Source organism: Elephantulus edwardii, unplaced genomic scaffold (assembly GCF_000299155.1).
Source record: "Elephantulus edwardii isolate Elephantulus edwardi_28Jun2011 unplaced genomic scaffold, EleEdw1.0 scaffold00216, whole genome shotgun sequence".
In the NCBI taxonomy this organism is placed as follows: domain Eukaryota; kingdom Metazoa; phylum Chordata; class Mammalia; order Macroscelidea; family Macroscelididae; genus Elephantulus; species Elephantulus edwardii.
In genome coordinates, this window is record NW_006399966.1 from 3558943 (window position 1) to 3582586 (window position 23644).

Here is a 23644-nt window from a genome sequence, read left to right on the forward strand (position 1 = left end):
TGGCGGCTCCTCCTGTTGTTCATAGGGTTGTTGTGAGACGGAGCTGACTGAATGGTACGAGTTAGTGTTCTTAACACTTTCCCTTCTTGCAGTTGTGCTTTGGATTTTGACCTGTTGCAAGCTTTTAAGACTTCGGGCAACATGACAGCTAGTAGCTAGAACAGAGGCACTAAATGCTCCATTAGCCAGTTAACTGGCCTGTCTTCCTAAACCTCCAGATCTAGGAGCTAAATCCTTTGATGTGTTTGTTTATACATAAGCAACCTTCAGTAGCTACTCTTCCGCTCCCACTATTGTTGTAATTATGAGTCATGACTTTGGCTAATTTGATTTTTTACAGGTGTACTATTTATTGATAATTACATTAACCAGTTGTACAACCTTATCCTTAGACTTCGTATTTGTTGAAGGAATACTTGTGACCATAAAAATCTCTTGTCCAATTCAGATTGTGTTGCTACCTGTGTGGACGTACTGATGAGGCATTTTTGCAGACCACTTGGCAATATGTATCCAAGCCTCAAAGCATGTACATACACCCTTTGGCTCAGCAGTGTTGCTCCTGGGAATTTATCCTCCATAAAACATTAGTGATATTCACAAAGATATGTGTGCAAATACAGGTTTATTGAGATGACATTTGCCATTCCTAGAAATTAGGAATAACCTCTGTTAGAAAACAGGTTATATGCACACCCATGTTTATTGCAGCTTTGTTCACAATAGCAAAGAATTGGAAACAACCTACGTGCCCATCAGCAAACGAATGGATAGAGAAGCTGTGGTATAGTCACACAATGGAATACTGCACTGCATTGAAAAACAAGGAACTCATGCAATATTATTCAAAATGGGTGACCCTGGAGGACATTATACTGAGTGAAATATCTCAGTCACAAAAGGACAAATACTTCATAGTGCCACAGTTGTAGAACGGGACTGACATCTGGGTTGGGGTGAGAGTGGGAAAGATAAATTATGTATATTGCATTGAAACAGATGAGGGAGAGAACTGTTTAAAAGCAATATATGATTGAGTTTTATGGATTATGGTTATGACAAGAGTCCAGAATGAAGGTTGTATAGTGGAGTGTACTGGGGCGTGGGGGACTGTAAAGAGAAGAGCGACCTGGGGGGAAGGGATGAGGCAGGGTAAAAAATGCAACAATGAATGAGTGGAAATCCAAAGTCTCTGTAAACATTCGTTAAAATTAATAAAATTTTAAAAAAAGGTTATAAGCCACCAAATACCAAACCTGGTGCCACTGAATAAGTTCAGGTTCATAGCAACCCTCCTTCAGGCCTCCAGGTTTGTCCATCTTTATAGAACACAACTGTTAATCTTTTTCCCTTGAAGTAGCTGGTGGATTTGAACCGCTGACCTTCAAATTAGCAGCACAACCCACATTGCACAACAACTAATAGTGTTTTTTATCAAAAGTGTAGATACTCATTGTTAAATTATTGTTTTTTTTGGGTTATTTTTCACTTACTGTTTTCTACTTACCATGAATTAGAAAAGAGCAGGTTGTAAAGTTGCTGATTTTTTTTTTTAACAAATTTATGAATGTGAGTGAAAATATTAAAAGTGAGGCTGTGTTTCTGGTTTATATCCTTGAACAAAGTTACTTCCCTTAAAAGAGTGTATTGTAATATACCATTTATTTTGCCTGCTCCCTGTCCCTTTGAGACTACTGTCGCATACTTACTTAGGAGGGACCAGTTTGAACCATGAGAGTGGTCCATAGCTCATTTTGTCTTCATGAGGGGAGGAGAGCCTGTCCCACTGACTTTTTTTTTTTTGGTGGTGAAGGATTCAATAATGTACTATATTTTTAGAGTTACATTTAAACAAATAAATTTTAGAAATACAGCCATTGACTGAATTCTGTGTTGCATTTTGGAAAGACAAGGAGAACTTTTAAGTATAAAACATGTGTTGATAGATATACTCTTCTTGTTAAAAAGAATAAAAAATTGTTTGCAAATAGAGGATTTATAACCACTAACTAAGCCTTAATAGTTTTATAACTGTTTTTTAATTTTTTTTATTATTACTAATTTCAGTGAAAATTTACAGAGACTTTGGATTTTCATTCATTCATTGTTGCACTTTTCTCCCTGCCCACACCTCCTCCCCAATACACTCTTCTCTTTGAAAAGTAAATGAAAAATTCTTTCATTGTTTTACAATTCCTCCCCCCAGGTCCACTCCACTATGCAGCCTTCCTTCTGGACTCCTGTCATGACAATAATACCTAGTCACATATCCTTTTTAAACAGTTTTCTCCCTCATCTGTTTCAATGCAGTATATTTATCCCATCTTTCTCAGTCTCCCCCTCAACCCCGATGTCAGTCCCATTCTACAACAGTATTTGTCCTTTTGTGACTGGGATATTTCACTCAGCATAGTGTTCTCCAGGGTCACCCATTTTGAATACAATTGCATGAGTTCCTTGCTTTTCAATACAGCATAGTATTCCATTCTGTGAATATACCACAGCTTCTCTACCCATTCGTTTGTTGATGGGCACTTAGGTTGTTTCCAACTCCTTGCTATTGTGAACAAAGCCATAAAAACATGGGTGTGCATTGTCCCACTGACTCTTAAGCACAAGACTCAAGAAGCATCAGTCATGAGGAGTCAGTGCTCTTGCTTATGTTCCTCTTCTGGTTAGCTATAAAGCAGGCGGTGCTCTATATAAAGCAGGCTATGTGCTTCTATAGCCTCCTGCCCTCTTGGTTTCAGATTGATGATGACGATGATGATGATGACATAGGAGATCATGATGATGATCACCCTGGGATGGAGGTGGTGCTGCATGAGGACAAGAAGTACTACCCCACTGCTGAGGAAGTGTATGGTCCTGAGGTGGAGACCATCGTCCAGGAGGAAGATACCCAGCCTCTCACAGGTGAGTCACAAAGAACTGGATTGTACCAGTGAGGAGGAAACTGGAAAACTTTGCTCCATCGCCATCAACAGTTCTAAAAATTCAGGGACTAAATCATTTTCCCTCATTTCAAATACTGTTTCTCAATTGAGATTCATTTAATCCTGTTTTAATATTCAGTAAAACTTAAGTTGGAATAAATAAGTTAAGTGTTTAACTAACAACTGTTTAGGTGCTTGAAGACCGTTATTAAATTCTTCTTGTGATCTGATAATTTTTTCCACCCAGTTAACCTCAACATCCTTTAGCCACACTTCCTGATGTTCAGGTTTTAGATCTTTAATAGTTTTTAGGAGCCTAGGCTATGTAAGTGGTTTAAGATTTGCTGCTGACTTATAGGTTGGGGGTTCAAGCCTGCCCAGTGTCTACAGAAGAAAGGCCTCCTGCTTCTGTAAAGATCATGGCGAAGAGAAACCCTGTTGAGCAGTTGTGCTCTTTAACACAAGTTGACCAAATCATTGGTCAACAATGATTTCCATTCTCCTTCATAATTGCTTTTTTTTTAATTGCTGTTTTTAAAAAAAAAATTATTTTGTGTGTATACTGTCAAATCAGGTCTGACTGGTACAGGAGGAGATTGCCCCTCCTTCTCCAGCAGAGTATCTGGTGGATTCGAACCACGTAGTACCTCTGGGATTGCAGTGCAGCTTCTAGCCACTAGGCTACCAGAGGAGCTCCCTAAATAATTTCATTTTATAAATACAAGGAGAGATTTTGAATAGACAGCGACCATAGCATGTATCCATTCTCTCTTCCTTCCTCCCACAAAATAAAGTCTGAACTGCTCAGCCCACAAATTCAAGATCCTTCACGGTTTCATGTCAGCCAGCATTCCCAGAACTTTCTTGGCATATGAGTGATTCTTGAGAATAAAATAAATTGCTGTCATATATCATAGATGCTGAAAGCTTAGTCTAGTGAAATAGGGCTCCAAATTTTTATGTTTTATGCTTACCTTCACATCAATCACTTGGGTTTTTTTTTCTCCTCTAGAACCTATTATTAAGCCAGTGAAAACCAAGAAATTCACTCTGATGGAGCAGACATTACCTGTCACGGTGTATGAAATGGAGTAAGTTATCTCTGCTGGAATAATGTGGGGTTATCTCTTCATGCAGGAAGGAGGGAGTTTGTAGTGAAAATAACCATTGGATTGTGAGAGCAACAAGCTCTCCCTACATTTGACCAAAATATTCCTTCAGCTTAGGACATTTAGACTTAATTTTTCTTTTTCTCTTTGCTCTCATGCAGATCACAGCTGTTTTCTCTTCTTGCAAACCTTTAATTTGATATTGGAAACCAGACTTTAAGACCATACTAGCTATTTGATCTGTTTTGCCTATATTGACTAATTGAGAATACCATGGACTGCTAGGAAAACAAACAGATTTGTCCTGGAAAGGGTTAAACCGGGTGGCTCCTTGGAGGCAAGGATTCTGAGGCTCCATCTAACATACTTTGGACATGTTGTGAGGAGAGACTGGTCCTTGGAGAAGGACATCATGCTTGCAAGGGTGGAGGGACAATGCAGGAGGGGAAGGCCCTCTATGAGGTGGATTCATTCAGTGACTGGGATAATTGGGATGGGAGTGTCAGAGACAGTGCGATTGGCACAGGACAGAGCAGAGTTTAGGGCTGTTGTACATAGTGTCACTATGAGTCGCAAGCGACTCGACAGCACATAACAACAACAACACAGCTATCAAGAAGGAGCTTTGGTGGCTCAGTGGTTAAGAGCTCAGTTGCTAGCAGAGAGTTCAGCAGTTTGAACCCGCCAGCTACGCTGCATGAGAAGTCGGCTTCTCTAAAGAGTGCAGTCTTGAAAACGCAATGGAAACCCGTCTGCCCTGTCCTATAGGACCACTGTGAGTCAGAATCAGCTTTATGGCAACGAGTTTTGAAGACCTCTGAGTGTTTTGCGAACATAAAATCACTGTCATCAAATCAAATCCAACTCCTAGCAGCCTTCCAAGGGGTTTCTGAGGCTCTCAATCTTTACAGGAGGAGGCTGTCATCTTTCTGGTCATCGTCCTTTGACAAAGGAACTAGTGGATTTGAACTGCTGACCTTTTTGATTAAGAGCACAACATGTAACACACTAAGCCACCAAAGAGCATACCTCTTATTTAGAAAAGATAGAGCCCTAGTAGATAGGCATGGAAAGTAGTAGCAGATAGGAAGCACTTTGTCTCTTCTTACTGCAAACTGATTTTGAAAATATTTTCATTGATCAAATACACTTAAAAAACCTTCACTTATTGATGTGCTTGTGATTTATTAGATTATAGAGCTGTTTTTTAAAAAAAGAAGTTCATGTGTTTTATGTCTAAGAGGAGTTATCTTTAAAAATGTATCAGCTCAAAAAAAAAAATGTATCAGCTCAAAAAAAAAGTATCAGCTCACCTGCCACCACTCAGAGTTTTAAAAATAACTTTCTGTTCTCTTCAGAACTTTGTTCATATTCTTATATTCTTTCACAGTCTCAATGGTGGTTTATTTCCATACCTCCCCCCACCCCGGTGGTGATTTTTTAAGTTGCCAATATTTGAGCATATCCTTGCTTGATTGTTTTTTGTTTTTTGGTTTTTTTTTTTAGAAGAGACAAATTGCTCTGAAGGATACTTTGCCAGAAATAGCCTGGGTGATAAACACAGAAATTGATGGTAGTTTTAATGATAGTCGAAGTCCTATGAGCTCGATATGATGAGCTGGGTTTTCTTGAACATTTTGTGAATGCTGACAGCACTTTCAAAAAGAGAAGCTCCCAAAGTGCTCCCCCAGCTTCGGTGAAACATGTGCTTTCCATGTTGGACTGTTGACCAGATGGTCAGCAGTTTCAACACCTCAGTTATGTCATAGGTAAAAGATGAGATTCACAGTCTTGGAAATAATGGAGGTTTATCATGAGTCAGAATTGACTTGATACCATTGAGCTTGCTTTTTTTGGTTGGCATCAGTGAGACAAATGTAGAGCATCTAGGCTGAAGATTGTAAAAGAAACAGTAGTCATGTAGCTCTGGTACTTGTTGGGGATTTTTTTCTTCATACTTTGCCCTTTACTAGCACTTTTGGAAGCAGACGTGGCCTCCACTTCTTAAATAATGTGCCTTCGGAAACCCTATATATGAACTTCGATAAATGTTGTTAGTTGTAGAGGGCCTTCAAGCCTTTTGTTCGTAGGGTCGCTATGAGTCGTGTTCAACCTGAAGGCAGTCAACAACATCACTTTTACTGTCAGAGATTCCATGCCTAAAGCTAGTGCTCTGTAGATGGGGAAGTTGCAGTCTTCCTATGAGCCTTCTTCAGTTGGTCTGAAAGCTCCTCCTGGGTAAAAAATACCTAAAACCTCTTTAGGGTTTAGGGTCACTTCTCCTCGTTTGAAAAACTTAGACCAAAGCCCTTTCCTCATTTTCTTTTTCAGTTTCTTGGCAGATCTGATGGACAATTCGGAGCTCATCAGAAATGTGACTCTTTGTGGCCATCTCCACCATGGCAAGGTGAGATGTTCTCAGCTGTTGGAACCGATTTTTCTTCTTTCCTGCTTATTTTTCAGCTCTCAGAATTACAGAGACATGGTTTGAGGTCACACAGCTGGGCTCTTTCCTAAGCTACTTGCATGTCTGAGCCTTGTGTCTACATCTGGGTAGAAAAGAGAAAATTGAGCCTTACTCTGATTTTTATAAGTTTCATTTCCTGGGGGATGCCTGTCCAAGAAAAATTTCATCTTTCATTTGAAAATAATCCTGTGGCTTCAGTGTTAATCTTTTGCCATCCCGTAGCCCTCATCCTCTTCTTGTTTCTCAGTATTGTGTGGGACTTATCAGGAGCTATGGGAAAGGCACAGTGGGTTTTCCCTTGTAGTTGACAGGTCTTAACTTTCTGTTTGGTTTCAGACATGTTTTGTAGATTGTTTAATAGAACAGACTCACCCGGAAATCAGAAAACGTTATGACCAAGATGTAAGTATTAACGGCTGTTGAGGATTTAGAATGAGTAACTCAAAAAGCTATAGGGGTGTCTCTGTTCTTCCCCTTCCTTCCTTGCCTCCCTCTCTTTGTAAGTAATGACTTCCACAAAGTACTGCTTTATAATTGTGATCTCTATAAATAGCCCGTATGAAAATAATTGCGACTTTTCTCAGCATCAGATCAAACATTAACCTGCGGTATTTTTGGATGATCTAGTCTGCTCTTGGGATCGCTCATTTGTTTTGATGTATCCTGACGTCTGTAGCCTATTCTTACCTGTCATTGTATTAATAGCCTGCTGTCCAAATATGATAACAGTTGGACCTTGTTTTCATGGTAAATGTAAATGTCTCCGAATGAGACCAAGTGTGGCTCTGAGTCTCAGAGCAATAAATGCTCAATCTCTGTCAGATTGAGCGTTTTGACATCCATTATTCCATAAAGGCTAGTGTCTCTTCTTGCATTCTTAAGAAGTCTGCATTTGATCTAATTTCATTCTCCAGCCCATACTGAGTCTTCAGTGACTATCCCTACCCACCCCTCATTTCCCACTAAACATACACATCCAGGAGCAGTTTCCAGCCGGGAGGGCACTGATCTCAATTGTCTGAAATTGCTCTGGGGACACCCAGCCATCTTCAGTCTGTTCTCCTGGGGTGGAAACTGTCCGGGTGGGAGGTGGCGAGGAAAAGTGATTGATAGTTTGTAGGTGGAAGAGGAGTTGGGATTCAGGTGATAACTCTAGTTCCTTTTTTTTTCAGTTGTGCTACACTGACATCCTCTTCACTGAGCAGGAGGTAAGTGTGTCTTGGGAGATCAGATCCAGCCAGATAGAGCAGCTATGTTGGGAGCCTTTATAGGAGAACCTTCGCCCATACCGTGCTTGCTTCCTGCTTATTCCTCTTTGTCTTCCCTGTTTTTCCCTGGACAGACTTGATCTCTATATTCGAAAAATGGATTAGATTAACATTAGATACTAAGGAAGGATTTAATTTGGCCTAATAATACATGTACTAAGGGTGCTTCCTGCAGTTACAATGTTCATTATGCAGAAGCTCAACATAGATTTTTAAATGGCATCATCCCTAAAAAGACCTGAAAATTCCTTGCATATGGTGGCTGGCCTCTTTAAGGAGCTTCTCTTTGAGAACATCATTGTGCTACTCTTTCTATAGAAAGAGATAATGTTGCTTTCCTTCTCATTCTGTCTGACAGTTCTCTTTAGGTCTTTATTCCTTCTCGCTGGCCTCTTTCCCCCTCCTTCCTTCCTGTCTTTTTTACCTAAGTGACCACATAAAAATTCCCAAGTAAATAAATAGGTTACCATTGGAAAAAACTTAACATTGCTGACATGTAGGGATGTTAATTATTATGTTTTCAAATATAGATGTAGATTTATTTGGCTAGATTATTTTAAAGATACTTTCTGTTTTAGTTTTTAGAATGGCAATACTATCATGTTTATATTAGAAGAAAAGCTGAAATACTCAGTTTATTTTATGATTCTTAGTTATTATTTAGGAATCTAATGTGTGAGTGTTCAAGGCCTCAGACCTATTCCTGAGATCATTTTGGAATTCAGATAGGATAGACTCAAGGTCAAGTTTTGGTTCCTGTGGATTTGATTTAGTTTTTCTTCATCTTGAACTTGCATATGAGTAAGTAAGTTCCACAGTCAGCACCTGGCCTAGTTTTCACAGCTGATATTGAGCTGCTCCAGCGATTCTTTCTATAGATGTAATCAATCTGATCCCTATGCATACCTATCAGGTGAAATCCATGTATATAGCCTGTGTTTCTGTTTCTTATAAAATGTATTTGCAATGCATAAGTTGTTGATTATGCAAAATTCTATCATTCTGTTTCCAGCTTCATTTCTGTCACCAAGTCCATGTTTTCCAACTGCTGATTCTTCTTCTATGTTCCCAACTTTTATATTCCAGTCACCTATTATTATTAATGCATCCTGATTGCATGTTCGATTGATCTCTGACTGCAAAAGTTAGTAGAAATCTTCTATTTCCTCCTGTTTGGCTCATGTTGTTGGTGCATATATTTGAATGATGGTGGTATTCACTGAACTCCCTTGTATGCATATGGATATTACTCTGTCACTCACAAGATTGTATTTCAAGACAGATCTAGAAATTACTTTTTTAACTATGAAAGCGACAAACTGTGTCTCTGACTCTGAGAAGAATGGAAATCCCAGAACACTTAATTGTTCTTCTGTGAAATCTATACTTAGACCAGGAGGCAGTTGTCAGAACAGAGCAAGGAGACACTGCGTGGTTCAGAATTGGAAAAGTTGTTCACCAGGGATGTGTCCTATTTCGTACCTTTTCAATCTGTATGCAGAATGGCTGGGAGGCTGGGCTCTATGAGGAGGAATATGGCATCAAGATTGGAGGAAGACTCATCAACAGTCTGTGTTATGTAAATGATACAACCCTGCCTGCTGAAACCGAGGAGGACCTGAAGTGCTTGCTGCAGAAGGTCAAAGGCTGCAGCCTACAATATAGATTGAAGCTTACCATCAAGAAAATAAAAAATTCTCACCACTGGACCAGTTGGTAGCGTCATGATAGATGGTGAAGGGATTGAGATTGTTAACAGCTTTACTTTGCTTGGCTCCACAGTCAGTACTCTTGGTACCAGCAGCCAGGCAATTAAAAGACAAATTGCATTGGGAAAGTCTGCTGTCAGAGACCTCTCCAAAGTACTGAAGAGCCACAATGTCAGTTTGGAGACTAAGGTGTACCTGATTCAGGCCATGGTCTTTGCAGTTATTAGGGATGTTAGAAGGAGAATTGACGCCTTTGAGCTGTGGTGCTGGAGAAGAGTATTGAATATACCATGGACTGCTAAGAGAATGAACAGGTTTGTCCTGGAGAGGGTGAAGCCAGGCTGCTCATTAGAGGCAGGGATTCTGAAGCTTCGTCTGACATACTTTGGACATGTGGCAAGGAGAGACCAGTCCTTGGAGAGGGACATCATGCTTGGGACAGTGCAAGAGAGGAAGACCCTCAATGAGATGGATTGATTCAGTAATGGGAGTAGGTGTATCAGAGATAATAAGATTGGCACTGGATAGAGCAGGGTTTAGGGCTGTTGTACATAGGGTCACTATGAAATAACAGCAATAACCATATGTGAGTGACTCCACAGAAGGGTTAGATACCAGCACCTGGTTTCTATTAATTTTGATACTGCTTGTTGCTTTTTATTCATTTGTTTTGTTGTTGTCACTCTTTATGTTTTTTTGTTTTGTTTTGTTTTGTTTTTAACTTTTGAGCTGACACTCTTCCCTAAATAATAGTACATTTTAACATGAAGGTTATGCTGGGTAGAAGCCTAGATAAAAATCATACCTTCTATAAGGAGAATTTCAGTGTCATTTGCTGTTGGCTGGTAAGCGCCGAGATCAGAGTGAACCTAGTTTATCTTGACAAAGTCTTGAACACTCTGTTTGTGACTTTCAGCGAGGTGTTGGCATCAAAAGCACTCCTGTGACAGTGGTCCTGCCAGATACCAAAGGGAAATCTTACCTCTTCAATATTATGGACACTCCAGGTAGGACCTTCCTTGCCCTCTTACCATTAGAGCCTGGTCCTCTTTGTGGCTTCGGCTCCAACTGTCACAGCAATAACACGTGGGTTTTCATTCTGTTTACCATGATTGACATACTTTTCCTGTTTAACTGTCTTCTTTGGCTCTGATAATTAATAAGACATTTGACTCTTTGCCACTCCACTCTTAGCTCTTAGGTATTTAATACATTCTAGAGGATTTTCTTCATGTGTTCATTTGTGTGTGTATCAGACCCCATACTAGCCACTGGAGAAACAGTAAATCCCATGGTCCCTGGCCTCAATCTTTTGAAGGGCATTATGGGGAAAACCCAGCCACCACATTGTGAGCACCTGTTACTGTGGGAATGGCACACCTTACCCCTGGGCTCCTGCTTCTCTTCGAAGGGCCAGTTCAGGGCAGAGTTGAAGCTGGTAAATGTGGGTTTGGAAAGATTTGCCTTCATTGCACCATCAGGTACCCAGTGCCCTCAGGCAAGGAACCCTGGTACTCAGGAGTAATACACTGTGCTCTAGTCCACGTTTTGCCCTTTCTCCGGCCCACAAATTACCATGTGTCCCACTAAACTGTGTAATGCTGATGAGACTGCTGGTGTGAGTGTGAAGGTGTGCTCTCCTAGGTAAAACATTTTTCTTTCTTTACAAATGAGTACCTTCTGTATAAAAGCCTTCTGTATAAAAGATGCAGTGTGAGTGATGGAATTTTCTACATTACAGGGAGCTGTGGGGAATTGGGGAAAACAATATAGAGGGATCCTCAAGCTTTGCCATGCTCCTCAGATCACTCTACAAGTTAATTATGCATATTTTACTTCCCCTCAAGTGGTGAATGATCGGATATTTGCTTTTCAGGACATGTGAACTTTTCTGATGAGGTCACGGCTGGATTGCGTATCTCCGATGGAGTGGTCCTTTTCATCGATGCTGCTGAGGGGGTGAGTCTTAAGATGTCTTGCAACCTCTTGCCCCATCCTTATCCCTGTTCTTCCCCCTGCATACAATGCAGTGCTTAAAACACTGAGTGAGTTGGAGCCAGAGAACATAGAAGTCTGTGTCAGGTGAGTATATCCATATGGATAATGTTTACCATATTATTAATGTTTCTAAACTAGAGTGATGGTGGAGTAACATTGGAGGCCCCATTGTCTTTCATGTTTCAAAATTGAAGGTTTGGGTGATGACTAATTAGTGAACTTTACCTCATTGTCATGGGTGAGATAGCCACCAGAGGGAGACAAAGTTGCCTTTCCCTCCCTTTTTGGAATAATTTCAAATCATGAAGAGTTCTAATAATAGTACAAAGATCCCATTAATTTGTGCAGTTTTCTTTGTAATTCTGTGTATATGCATGTTTGTGGGTTTATTCCCTGAACTGTGTGAAAGTAAAATATTTCAGTGTATATGTTATTTCTTACGAACAGGGACAGTTATGCCAGTTACTGGCACAACCATAGTTAAAAACATGCTAGGCAACCAAACTCTACTGCTGTCAAGTGAGTTATGACTCAGTGCCTCAATGCACAGAGTGGAACTGTCCCCGGGGTTTCTGAAGCATATGGAAGTGGACTGCCACATCTTTCTCCCATGGATCGGTGGGTTAAAACCGCCTATCTTTTAGTTAGGGTTGGTAGCACATTTACCCCTGTGCCATCAGGGCCCCTCATAACCATAAAGTTGACTGACTCATAGTGACCCTGTGAACAACAGATCGAAACTTGGCCATTTCTGGTGCCATGCTCACATTCGTCACTGTGCCTGGGCTCATTACTGCAGTCCCCGTGTCAGTCCATCTTGTTGAAGGTCGTCTTCTCTTTTGCTGGCCCCCACCTTTCCAGTCATGATGCCTTTTTCTGGGGACTTATGGTTCCTGATGCAAGATGGCGTTTCACCATCCTTGCCTCCAAGGCATAACTGGATGATTATGATTCCATAACCATAGTGCCATTACTAAGTCAGGAAACGTGGCATTGCTGCAGTACAGTGGTACAGATCTCACTCGGTTTCATTAATTGTCTTCTTATTGTCCTTTATGATAGACCCTCCCTGTGTATTAAATCTATTGCAGGATGATGCGAGGCATTTGGTTTTTATGTATCTTGAGTCTCCTTTAATCTGAATGGCTTTTCAACTTCTGTTGTTTTTTGTGACTTTGACATCTTTGAAGAGTATAGGCTTTTTATTTTATGGAGTGTTTCCTCATAATTGAATTCAGGTTATTTTTGGCAGGAAGACTGTATCAGTAATGTATCATTAGTATGTTACATCAGAAATAGTGTGTTGTCATCTTAATCCTGTTAGTAGTGATGTTAACTCTGATCATCACTTGGTTAAAATGTATCTACTAGGTTTCTTCATATATCTATAGTTAGTAGATAATACACACTCAAATGCTTTCATATACCTGTATCTATTCTATACATACAAACTTCTATTTAACCATTTGTTCATCTTGGTTCCCACAAGAGCAATTCAGTACTCTAAGTTCTTTCAATCTTCCTTTTTCTCCTTTCAGTCCTGCAAGGGGTCCTTAAAGTTCTGACCTCTGCTTTTGAAAAGATGGTCTCTGCCTCCACCCAACAGTCCGTTTTTGGAGGCCCTCTGTCCCTCTCATGCCCCATATTTTTAAATTAAATCTTCTTCAGCTCTACTCTCTCCTTTTCTGTTCTAATCACCAACTCCTAAGCCTTCTGTCTCTCAGGTAATGCTGAACACAGAGCGGTTGATCAAGCACGCCGTGCAGGAGAGGCTGGCAGTCACCGTGTGCATCAATAAGATCGACCGGCTCATCCTGGAGCTCAAGCTGCCCCCAACTGATGCGTACTACAAGCTGCGCCACATTGTGGACGAGGTCAACGGGCTAATAAGGTATGAGATCCCTTAGTGTGGTTTCTGGTTACTGGGAATCCTTAGTTTTTCTAAGTCTTCACCCTAAACACCTCAGGGGGTGACTGATTTCTTAGCATGTATTGATGGTTTATCATTCTGGCCTCTGTAGGAATTGACTCCACAGTCTTGACTTCATTAATTCTGTGTCATAGCCAGTAGTGTTTACTTGACAGAGTTCTTCAATTTGGTATTGTGGTTAATACCTTAGCATATTAACCACTTAGCAACCATGTGAAGTTGAGGAAGTTGGTTATGCTGCAGAGCCCTAGTCTCCTTCTATAAAAAGGGAATAAATTTTGCCTGACAATACAAAACATCAAGTAGATATTAAGTAAAATATACTTAGCAAATTGTAATTGGTTGATGAATAATATTTGTAATGTTTACTCTCTTATTAACACAGACTCAGTAATACTAAAGAACTGTTTGCTCTTACTCCTGTGGCTATCACTGCTTTTCAGCAAGATGAAGCCTCACATATGAAGGGCAGTCAGGAGGCCTTAGACTACAGTATCATGAGTGGCTTCAAAAAGACTATGTTATGTGGAGGAGAGTCTTATCTACTGGCTGAGGGTTGTACTGGGTGATATATTAGGGCCCTGTGTTGAGCTTGGGAGGAGACTGGCTTCCTCAGAGATTGTCTCCACAGTTAAGAATTGGAGACATGAATGACATGCCTAGAAGACAGATAAGCTTTCAGATGAGCTTTCAGATGTCTTCTTGTAGTTTTGAGCACAAATGCTCTACAGAGAAACCTCCCAGTCTCTAATAAGGCAGAAGATTCCTAGAGCCCAATATAATGTCTAAAAGATGAAATTATAAACTTACCTTTTTAAAAAGTTGGGGGGGGGTAAAAGTTTGCTTGTATAGGGTGGGGCTAAATCCTGACCTGCGAAAATAGTCAATGAGGCAGACAACTCTGAATGAGAACCTGGAGTGTGAATATATCGTATAGAAATGTGAGCACTGAGCTCTTCCAAAACCTCTACAAGAACTGGGAGCAGTTGACTCTGAGGACATATTGGAGGTTGGCTAGGAGACCTGGAGCCTGCTTTCCGAAAGATTAACAGCCAGGCAAACTCAGCTGTCAGGTCTCCCCTGCCATGTGAGGTCATTCACTGTAAGTCGAACACCAACCCATGGACCTGACCAGCACAGCCATTTTTCTTTCTAAGCCAAGAGATTTCTTAAAACATTATGGCAGTGAGACTAGAGTTGAGCGTGCAGTCCGTGTATATAGCAGATACCAGTTTTCTTATAAATATTTAGTAAATTGAGATGCTTTTGTCATCTGCATGATTTTTGGGTTTTTTTTTCTGCATGGCTGTTTTTTTGGTGTGGGGTTTTTTTTTTCTGCATGGTTTTTATAACTCAAAATTTTAACACAAATCTGTATATTAAAACAGTATAAAGAAGACTAGGGCAGGCAGAGTAAGGAGCAAGGCTGCATATTCCTTTTTGTGTTCCTGTAACTGGTCCTTATTGTGTCTGTTTTTATTTGAGCAATCGAGAGGTCTCTCAGATATATTCCTATCATATCACGTTAGATTCATTTCCTGTGTTTCAAGGTCTTTGTCTGTGTCCTCCAAGTTTCCGCTTGTCTATTGGCGCAGTTAACTTTTCCAAGATTGTGCAGAATGTTCCCAGCACTGGGCAGTCAGCTTGTTTCTGGGAGTTAGGAAACAGCTCCATCATGTCACTTTCTTGGGCCAGGCTGCTGGCAAAGCTGAGCCAATTATGTAAGCCCGTTCTGAGGGCTGGCGAGGCTCTTCTGTAATGTCTGTGCCCTTTACCCTGACCATGTGTCCATGCTGCCATACCTCCCAGCACTGGATTTACTCCTGGCTCTGTTTCAGCATGTATTCCACCGACGAGAACCTGATCTTGTCCCCACTCCTGGGCAACGTCTGCTTCTCCAGCTCCCAGTACAGCATCTGCTTCACGCTGGGCTCCTTTGCCAAGATCTATGCTGACACTTTTGGTAAGTTCTGGCTGGCGGTCTGTCTCCCCAGCTTTTGTGGAGCATATGTGCCTTTCCTGCTGAATGGCACAGAAATTGGCTTTGTGCCAGAGTCCCCAGTTTAGGGGAGCAGTTACCGATTCCTGTTGTCACATTAGGGGCTCTTTATGGCCTCTGGACCTTTTCTTTCATCTAACTGGTATCTAAGCAGTGGGAAAATAGAAGCAACTAGAAAGAAGGCAAGCATGAGCACGTGCCTGGAATGAAGATCTCTCTGAGAGACATTTTGTTTAAAGGCATTATCCACAAAGTATGTTCTGATCCTTTTCTCAAAGATGGAACCTCTCTCACTATTAGGATTTCTAGTTACCTTCCCAACCATATGTAGACACATCTGAATTTTATAAAAGACGTTCTGATGTAGTGTGCTTCCCAGTCTACCAGCTTCTCCTCAGAGAAAGATGACTGTCTCCTCCCATAAAAATTTACAGCTTCTGGAAAGGAGGAAAATGCAGCAATGAATGAATGAAAGTCCAACTTTGCTGTAAACTTTTGTTAAAATGACAGTAATAAATAATAATAAAAGACAACTTTTGAAACTCACAAATAGACTCAATGCAGTGGATTTGGTTTACATTTTATAAAGGAACTCTGGTGGCACAACATTTAAGCACTCAGCTGATAACCTTATGGTTAGCAGTTCAGACTCAAATAACTGCTCCCCAGGCAAAAGACCCAGGAGTTTGTTTCCAAGAAGATTAAGCCCTAGAAAACCCTACGAGGCATTTCTCCTCTATCACATGGGTTGTTATCTGTAAAAAAAAAAATCAGCCAAACAGCCCCTGAGAAATATGCTTTTATAGGCCTAAGTGAACATTCACATTAGATTTGAGGTCCCAAGTCTGAGCTTCCTCGGGCATTCCAGGCTGGATGATTTTATGGGTTCCTGGAGCCTTACCACCAGAGCCCTGGGGCCTGCTGCTTTGCTCAAGAAAATCCCCGACTTTCTATCTGTGTGCCTTCCCAGTTACCCCAGATTCCCTTAAGAGCCATGCACTGAGAGTCTCCTGTGTGTTGGGGACTGTGCTGCCTTGCAGGGGGGCTCATTATTACCACACACACATCCCTGAACTGAGGGGACAGGCTCCGAAGAGGCCTTGGCAGGGAGGCTGTAGAGCACCACTGTTCCTATTCTCAACAGTCAAGTCATCCTGCCTCCCTCTCAAATATGTTTGCTCTTGTAAAGACTCACTGTTCTATGGCTCCATGTGTACATACTCAATACATACTGATGGTAGAAAAGTGAGAAGTCCCAGCAGATCTAGATAAGAAGGCTAATCTCATTACTGTAACAGTTATTAACATTTTATGACACTCCTTCCATCTGTTTTTTGTTTTACATGATTGAGATACTATTATACCTGCAATTTTATCCTGAAACTGCCATTGTTTTGCTATATAAGTCTTCTATGATTTAACCGTTTTCTTGTTATTATATGCTTATTTGGGTTGTTTCCAGTCAACTCTCTTTTTTTAAAAAAATGAGTATAAGGGGAGCTCTGGTGGCCTAGTGGCAAGAAGCTGCACTGCAATCCCAGAGGCACACGGTTCAAATCCACCAGATGCTCTGCTGGGGAAGGAGGGACAATCTCCTCCTGTACCAGTCAGATCTGATTTGACAGTGCACACACACACACAAATAAAAGAAAATTTTTTTTTAAAAAAAAGTATATTGCACACCCATGTTTATCATGACTTTGTTCACAATAGCAAGGAGTTGGAAACAACCCAAGTGCCCATCAACAAATGAATGGATAAGAGAAGCTGTGGTATATTCACACAATGGAATACTATGCTGCATTGAAAAACAAGGAACTCATGAAATATTATTCAAAATGGGTGACCCTGGAGGACATTATGCGGAGTGAAATATCTCAGTCACAAAAGGACAGATGCTGCATAGTGCCTCTGTTGTAGAATAGACTGATGTCAGGGTTGGGGTAAGACTGAGAAAAACTGGATAAATAATGTATACTGCATTGAAATGGATGAGGGAGAGAACAGTTTAAAAGCATTATAGGATAGGGTAGTATGGTTATCACAAGAATCCAGAATTAAGGTTGCATAGTGGAGAGTATGGGGGGCGTGGAGATTGTATACCAAAGAAGGAATTTTTCTTTTACTTTTCAAAGAGGGGAGCGAACTGGCGGGGAGGGGTGGGCAGGGAGAAAAGTGCAACAATGAATGGATAGAAATCCAAAATCTTTGTAAATTTTCATTAAAATTAATAATTTTTTTTTAAAGTGAGTGTAGGGAAGAGAGTTAAGTAGGTGGGCAGTAAATGACATTCCTTATCTGAATGGGCATCCAGTAGAAGGGTGGTTTTTTGTGGTTTTTGTTTGTTTTTTATTTATTCTTGTTGTATACCATTGTATTGGATCCAATTGGCACAGGAGGAGATTGCCCCTCTTTCCCCGGAGAGCATCTGGTGGATTTGAACTGTGCACCTTTGGGATTGCAGGGAAGCTTCTTGCCCCCAGGCCACCAGAGCTCCCTCCTGGTTTTTTATAGTGTGTTTTTAATGGTCCTTTGTGTCACCATGCAAGCAAAATCTAAGTCCTTTTCTAATTGTAATATAGAGATGATTCCATTTCTGATTGAAAATTGCCCTAAACTTCAGGAGAGATTGCTACTCATCCTTAAGTCACTGTTAGTTTGAAGGTCCTGGCTGTGGACCTCACTGTACCTTAAGTGACCAGGTATTGGAGTTGTAGAAAGTCAGTAGTGGAGAGAACAACAGATTAGTCCTTTCCCTTTGTTCTGCATATGGGAAAACAAAGCCATGGACTTAGTTGATAGAGTTGAAACGTGAATCCACTTTGATGCTCTTTCCATTACTCACTCATTGCCATTGAGTCAGAACCGACCGACCCATAACTGACCCTCTAGGAGGTTTTTCAGAGGTTTTAAATCTCGTGGGAAGAGATTGCCCATCTTTCTCCGTTGGAGCCTCTGGTGGGTTTAACCTGCCAGAAAGGTACCTCTTTTTGTTAGCAGCTCAACCGACTATGGATTACAATACCAGAGCTCCCTTTCTGTTACATGGTACCGCCAAAACTAAGTATTGTTTCCTCTTGGTAGGAATACCGGGCATAATAAATGATCGCTAACTTTTAGAAACCTCATCTATTGGGTAGACAGAATCCCACGGAGCAGTGGTGAGCGGCACTCTGAGGGGCCGTGTGCTGCTGTACCAGTAAAGCTTCAGGCACTGGGATTACAGGTCCTGGAATTGTGGAGTCAGCACAGATGGTCGAGAGGGCCAGCAAGGAAGACTCTGTGGAGGCTTAGACAAACAGGGAGAGAGTAGGAAGTCAGGAATTCCAAACTTGCAGGATTGGGAAAGGAGGCAGCTGCTCATGTTATCGTAAACTGTTTGACCAAGGAGAAGAGCACTTGTACAGATGTCAGAGGGGCCCTGTTGAGGAAGCTTTGGAATTCCAGGTTAAGGAATGTAGATTTCATCCTGTAAGTATTTAGGGGGTGTAAAGATGTGTGAAAGATAGACCAGAGGGAGGGCAGTTCATCAGAGGACCCTGACTCAGTTATTTTTGTTGGCATTTAGACACCACATTATACGTTCTTGATTAGGAGCACATGAATATGCAGTATAGCATCCTCATTCTTTTGTTTAGCTTTTGTGAAACCTTCATGTGGTAAGCACATTTTACCCTCACGAAGCTCAATCCAGTGGTCATAATACAAGATTGTGCTCAGTATACAACAGTATGTTAAGTAACACAGGTGTGCAAAGGTATGATGGTTCACAGAGTACTATCTAACCCAGGAAAGGAAGAAGTTAGAATTCTTCACTTAGGAACCGTGTGTGGCAGCTTAACCAGATTTTCTAGGTAGATAACAATTGATTCTGTAAATTCTTTTTTTTAAAAAAAGTGAAAATTGTATCACTTTTCTTCTAGGTGACATTAATTACCAGGAATTTGCTAAAAGACTCTGGGGTGACATTTACTTCAACCCCAAAACGTAAGTAGAGTCTGGGTTGCCGCTCTGGAGGGGTGAACCATTTTCCCATGAGGACAGGCCAGGAAAGTGTTCTTAGAGTTAAAACACGCTCTCTTATGTGACCTTTTCTCCGAGTGGGTTGGATCCACGGCTACAACAGAGGAGAGGCTATTTTTCTCTTGAGGTCTTCAAAGCTTGGCTTAGGGATGCAGGGGAATCCTAATTTCATGGCCTCTCAGGAGTGTCTTTGGGATTTTATGATCACATATACATCGTTCCTTTCCCTTTGCCCCTGCTCAGACTCAGAACCAGGGAACCTTACCATTGGGGTTGGTGGCGCAGCTTTCCCCTTCCCTGAGCCCTCATGCCTCTCCATTTCCTCTCTTCAGGAGAAAGTTCACAAAAAAGGCCCCAACTAGCAGCTCCCAAAGGAGCTTTGTGGAGTTTATCCTGGAGCCTCTTTATAAGATCCTCGCTCAGGTGAGTGTGCCAGGCCACCCAGCGCAGGCCTGTCTTTTTGAGCACAAGGTGGGGAATCTGGCAAGCCCACACTCCCCTCTATGCTATGCCCACAGTTACATCATTCAGTCTGAGGGTACTTGGTCACCAGTTGTTAACCTTTTGGGCCTGTAACATGGTGGTATTCGAAATGCTGTTGAAATCAGGGTCAAAGAGAAAATGAAATCAGGATTAAAGAAAAATCATTAGAGAATCTTAGGGAAAGATCTTGACTATTCAGAAAAGGGTAACACTTTCAGGAAATAGGACTTCATGTATGTGAGTGTCCTCCAGATTTTATATATACTTACATATATGTTCATTATAGCATTGTTTATAACAGCAAGAAAGGGGCTCGACTGAGGAAAGGGGAAAAAAAAAAAAAAAGAAAAGGAAAAAAAAAAAAAATGAAGAAAGGGGCTCGTCAGTGAGAATTTGATTAAACAATACATCATCCCATGAAATGAAGCTTGTTGTATTCGTTCAAAGAATAGCTGTTTAAGCTTTGTTTTCTTGACTGCCCTGATCATGTAATGTGAGAGATTTTGGACAAATTGAAAAGGAGACATCAGAAAGGGGTAAGGATGCAATTAGACAGGTGAGGTGCTTTAGAGAAGAATATAGAGCATTGCACTGGTATGAATTTGTGGTATGGAAGAGAACGGACAGGGAGCTCTGGTGGCTTAGTGGTAAGGAATTGCTCTGCCAATCCAAAGTATGTGGTTTGAATCCACCAGCTGCTTCTTGGAAGACAGAGAGTCAGTCTCTTCTGATGTAATTACTGCCTCTGAAAACCTGCAGGAGGGTCAGCTATGAGTCAGTTCCAGCTTGACAGTAATCAGGAGGAAGGACTGAAAGAAGGTGTTAATCCCTGTAGTAATGTTTATAGAAATATTCTTAGAGACCACCTTGCTAGACAGTTTAAATGTGCACATTTGAATAAGCTCTGTACAGTGAAAGCAAGGGAAGAACAGACTGTATGGCCATTCAAGCTGGCAAACAAGCAATGCAACAACAAAATAACATGACTAAAACCTGTTAGCATGGAAAAATACTTTGCATCCCCTGTCAGTGTGGGATGGATTAATAAATAAATTTCTAGAATCTTCTTGACCTTGAGAGTCAGCTGAGGGTGAATTTATGTGGTCCTGACCTGGCACGAGATGGGACTCCTGAGTGATCTTTTTTGGTTCCTTCCTGCACAGTGATCCTGTAAATGAAGTCTAAATAGGGAGGCTTGAGCGATTTCCTGAATGGGAGGAGGTGCTGCGTGTCAAACACCAGGGGGCAGCACTGGCAGTAATCAGTCTTAAGGCCTCAGTGCCTTAAAAGAAATCTAAGTCACATCAACTCTGTAGGACAGTATAGAACGATAGCATCCTAATGCGAGCAGGCTGCCACTTCTTACTACCATGGAGCAGCTGGCACATTTAAACCGCTGACCTTTCAGTTAGTAGTCAAGCACCTTAGCTGTATCACTACCAGGGCTCCATAGTTTGTATGAGGGTGTTGGCATATTGGTTCAGGTGAGAACTTAACCAAGCTTGCTTCATCCCAGGTTGGTTTAAAGAATTATTAAGGGAGCTTTGGTGGCCTAGTGGCAAGACGCTGCACTGCAATCCCAGAGGCACGTGGTTCAAATCCACCAAATGCTCTGCTGGAGAAGGAGGGGGCAGTCTCCTCCTATACCAGTCAGATCTGATTTGACGGTACACGTAAAAATAATACCAAAAAAAAAAAAGAATTATTACCAGAGACCCCACCAAAACCAAACTGTGATCCTTGCCAGGAGTCCTGCCTGTGGAAGAAGCCCTAGTCTCCTGTGATTCTTGGAGCCACCTTTGGCCTTTATCTCCCCTGGAGCACCACCCTGGGATCACCATTCTCTTAAGTGCTGTAGCTGACAATGGTGTCTGGGACCCTTACAGGTTGTGGGTGATGTAGACACCAGCCTCCCAAGGACCTTGGATGAACTTGGCATCCATCTGACCAAGGAGGAACTGAAGCTGAACATTCGCCCCCTGCTCAGGCTAGTCTGCAAAAAGTTCTTTGGCGAGTTTACAGGTAATGAAGAACCCATGACCACCCCTGCCCCTTAGATCACTACCATCATGTCCAGCCCCACCCTGCAGTGGTGTTCAGAGATCTGAAGCACCTTTCAGAAAACTGCTGCTCAGAACTCAGAACACCTGGATTCTCTCTTGGCACCTTTCTTCCATGGGTGGGACTGACAATTCTGTTTTGGGGTCAGATTCTCATGGCATCCAGAGTATCTGGAGCCAAGGAGGCTAGATGAAACCTGAGATAATCTTTAAACCTCAAACCAGAATATGCAATCAAACAGTAATTTAGTATATTGGTTGCCTTGAGCATTATTCTTTTCTAAGATTGATTTGTGTGGGATCAAATCAACAGCAACTCAAAGATAAGAAATTTATAGGGCAGTTGTCTTGGAGACCAAAAGTGAATAAATCCTCCTTCCAGGAGGTGCTAGTAAAGGAGATGGGCAGACCAGCATTGAGGTATCGTGTGCTGACCAGGGGGTGGTCAGAAAGTAGACTCTGCATGGTATGAGACAGCAGGAGAAAACCCTAGCCAAGTCTTAGAAGTCTTGCGTTATAAACTCAAAAGTTCTCTTTCTTCTGAGCTGCTTCCTTCAATATTTTCATTACAGAGAAGACAGACCTTACAGTGAAGGAGCACTAGATTGAGAAAAGATGAGTCCCATTCCAGAGGTGACTCTGGACCAGCTCTTTCATTCTTATGTGACTGATTTCTTGTCTGGGAAAGGAGGGCATTGAAAGGGATCTAGTTAAGGGGCCTCTCAGCTATCTAATACTAAATCTGTTGGGAATTTGATATTTGAAGACCAAGGGACATCGTTTTAGTAGCCTGGGCATCTGTCTGACATACATGATACCAAGTAATAGCAGATGTACCTGTCCCCAATGTTCTCTTGTGTGGCTTATAATCTTTGAGGATAACGAATTTGAACAGACATGTAAGACCGTATATCTCAAAGGGGAAGAGTAGATTTAGAAAGATGAGTTGGGGTGCTTATTTAACTCAATCTAAGGATTCAATAAATGCTAATAGTCAGTAAGAAAGATTGAAAAAAAATAAGATTGATAGAAATAATTAAAATTGTTTTCAGTAAAGTTCTAAAGGTCTGTATATCCCTAAAACCTTCTCCTTGTTCTTTCCTGGCCTAAGTGTGACTCCAAATCTCATACTCTCTGAAAACAGTATCTAAATTCCTAGAATCTTAGAACCCTTGAGTTTTAGAGCTGGAGCCCAACCTGTCACATACAGCTTTCTGACCATTGTGAAAGGACTATATTTTGCTGCTCACCTCCCCAGCTGAGTGAGTGGGTATACTAATGGCTTTCTCCTCTCCGTCTTCAGGCTTTGTGGACATGTGTGTGCAGCATATCCCCTCCCCAAAGGTGGGCGCCAAACCCAAGATTGAGCACACCTACACTGGCGGTGTGGACTCCGACCTTGGCGAGGCCATGAGCGACTGTGACCCTGATGTAAGGGGACTGACTCGGCACACCGCTTCTCAGGCTTTTTTCCTATCCCTTCCTACCCCTCCCCATGAGCAAAGGCAGGCAGACCTGGATTTAGAGCCGGATATTGCTGCTACTAGTAGTATGACCTTAGGTACATTATCTATTCTTTCTGAGTGTAGGGTCTTGGTATATAACGTGAGAATAATAGCATGTAAATGATTGTTAAGAGAATTAAACAAGATTAAGGAAATG

At 41.5% G+C, this 23644-nt stretch overlaps 1 protein-coding gene across 2 annotated transcripts in view; it reads left to right on the forward strand.

Moving 5' to 3' along the window:
- Positions 1-23644, forward strand: part of EFTUD2 (elongation factor Tu GTP binding domain containing 2) — a 38624-nt gene that overhangs the window by 7422 nt on the left and 7558 nt on the right. Inside the window, exons 2-14 of one of the 2 annotated variants that reach the window (XM_006897830.1) lie at positions 2751-2916; positions 3949-4027; positions 6377-6452; positions 6879-6914; positions 7685-7720; positions 10406-10496; positions 11366-11448; positions 13212-13378; positions 15256-15380; positions 19340-19403; positions 19772-19862; positions 21809-21944; positions 23286-23413. In XM_006897830.1, coding sequence (XP_006897892.1) covers positions 2751-2916; positions 3949-4027; positions 6377-6452; positions 6879-6914; positions 7685-7720; positions 10406-10496; positions 11366-11448; positions 13212-13378; positions 15256-15380; positions 19340-19403; positions 19772-19862; positions 21809-21944; positions 23286-23413 — 1278 coding nt within the window. Of the gene's footprint in view, positions 1-2750; positions 2917-3948; positions 4028-6376; positions 6453-6848; positions 6915-7684; positions 7721-10405; positions 10497-11365; positions 11449-13211; positions 13379-15255; positions 15381-19339; positions 19404-19771; positions 19863-21808; positions 21945-23285; positions 23414-23644 lie in introns of both variants that reach the window. The other variant, XM_006897829.1, reaches the window with a different exon arrangement.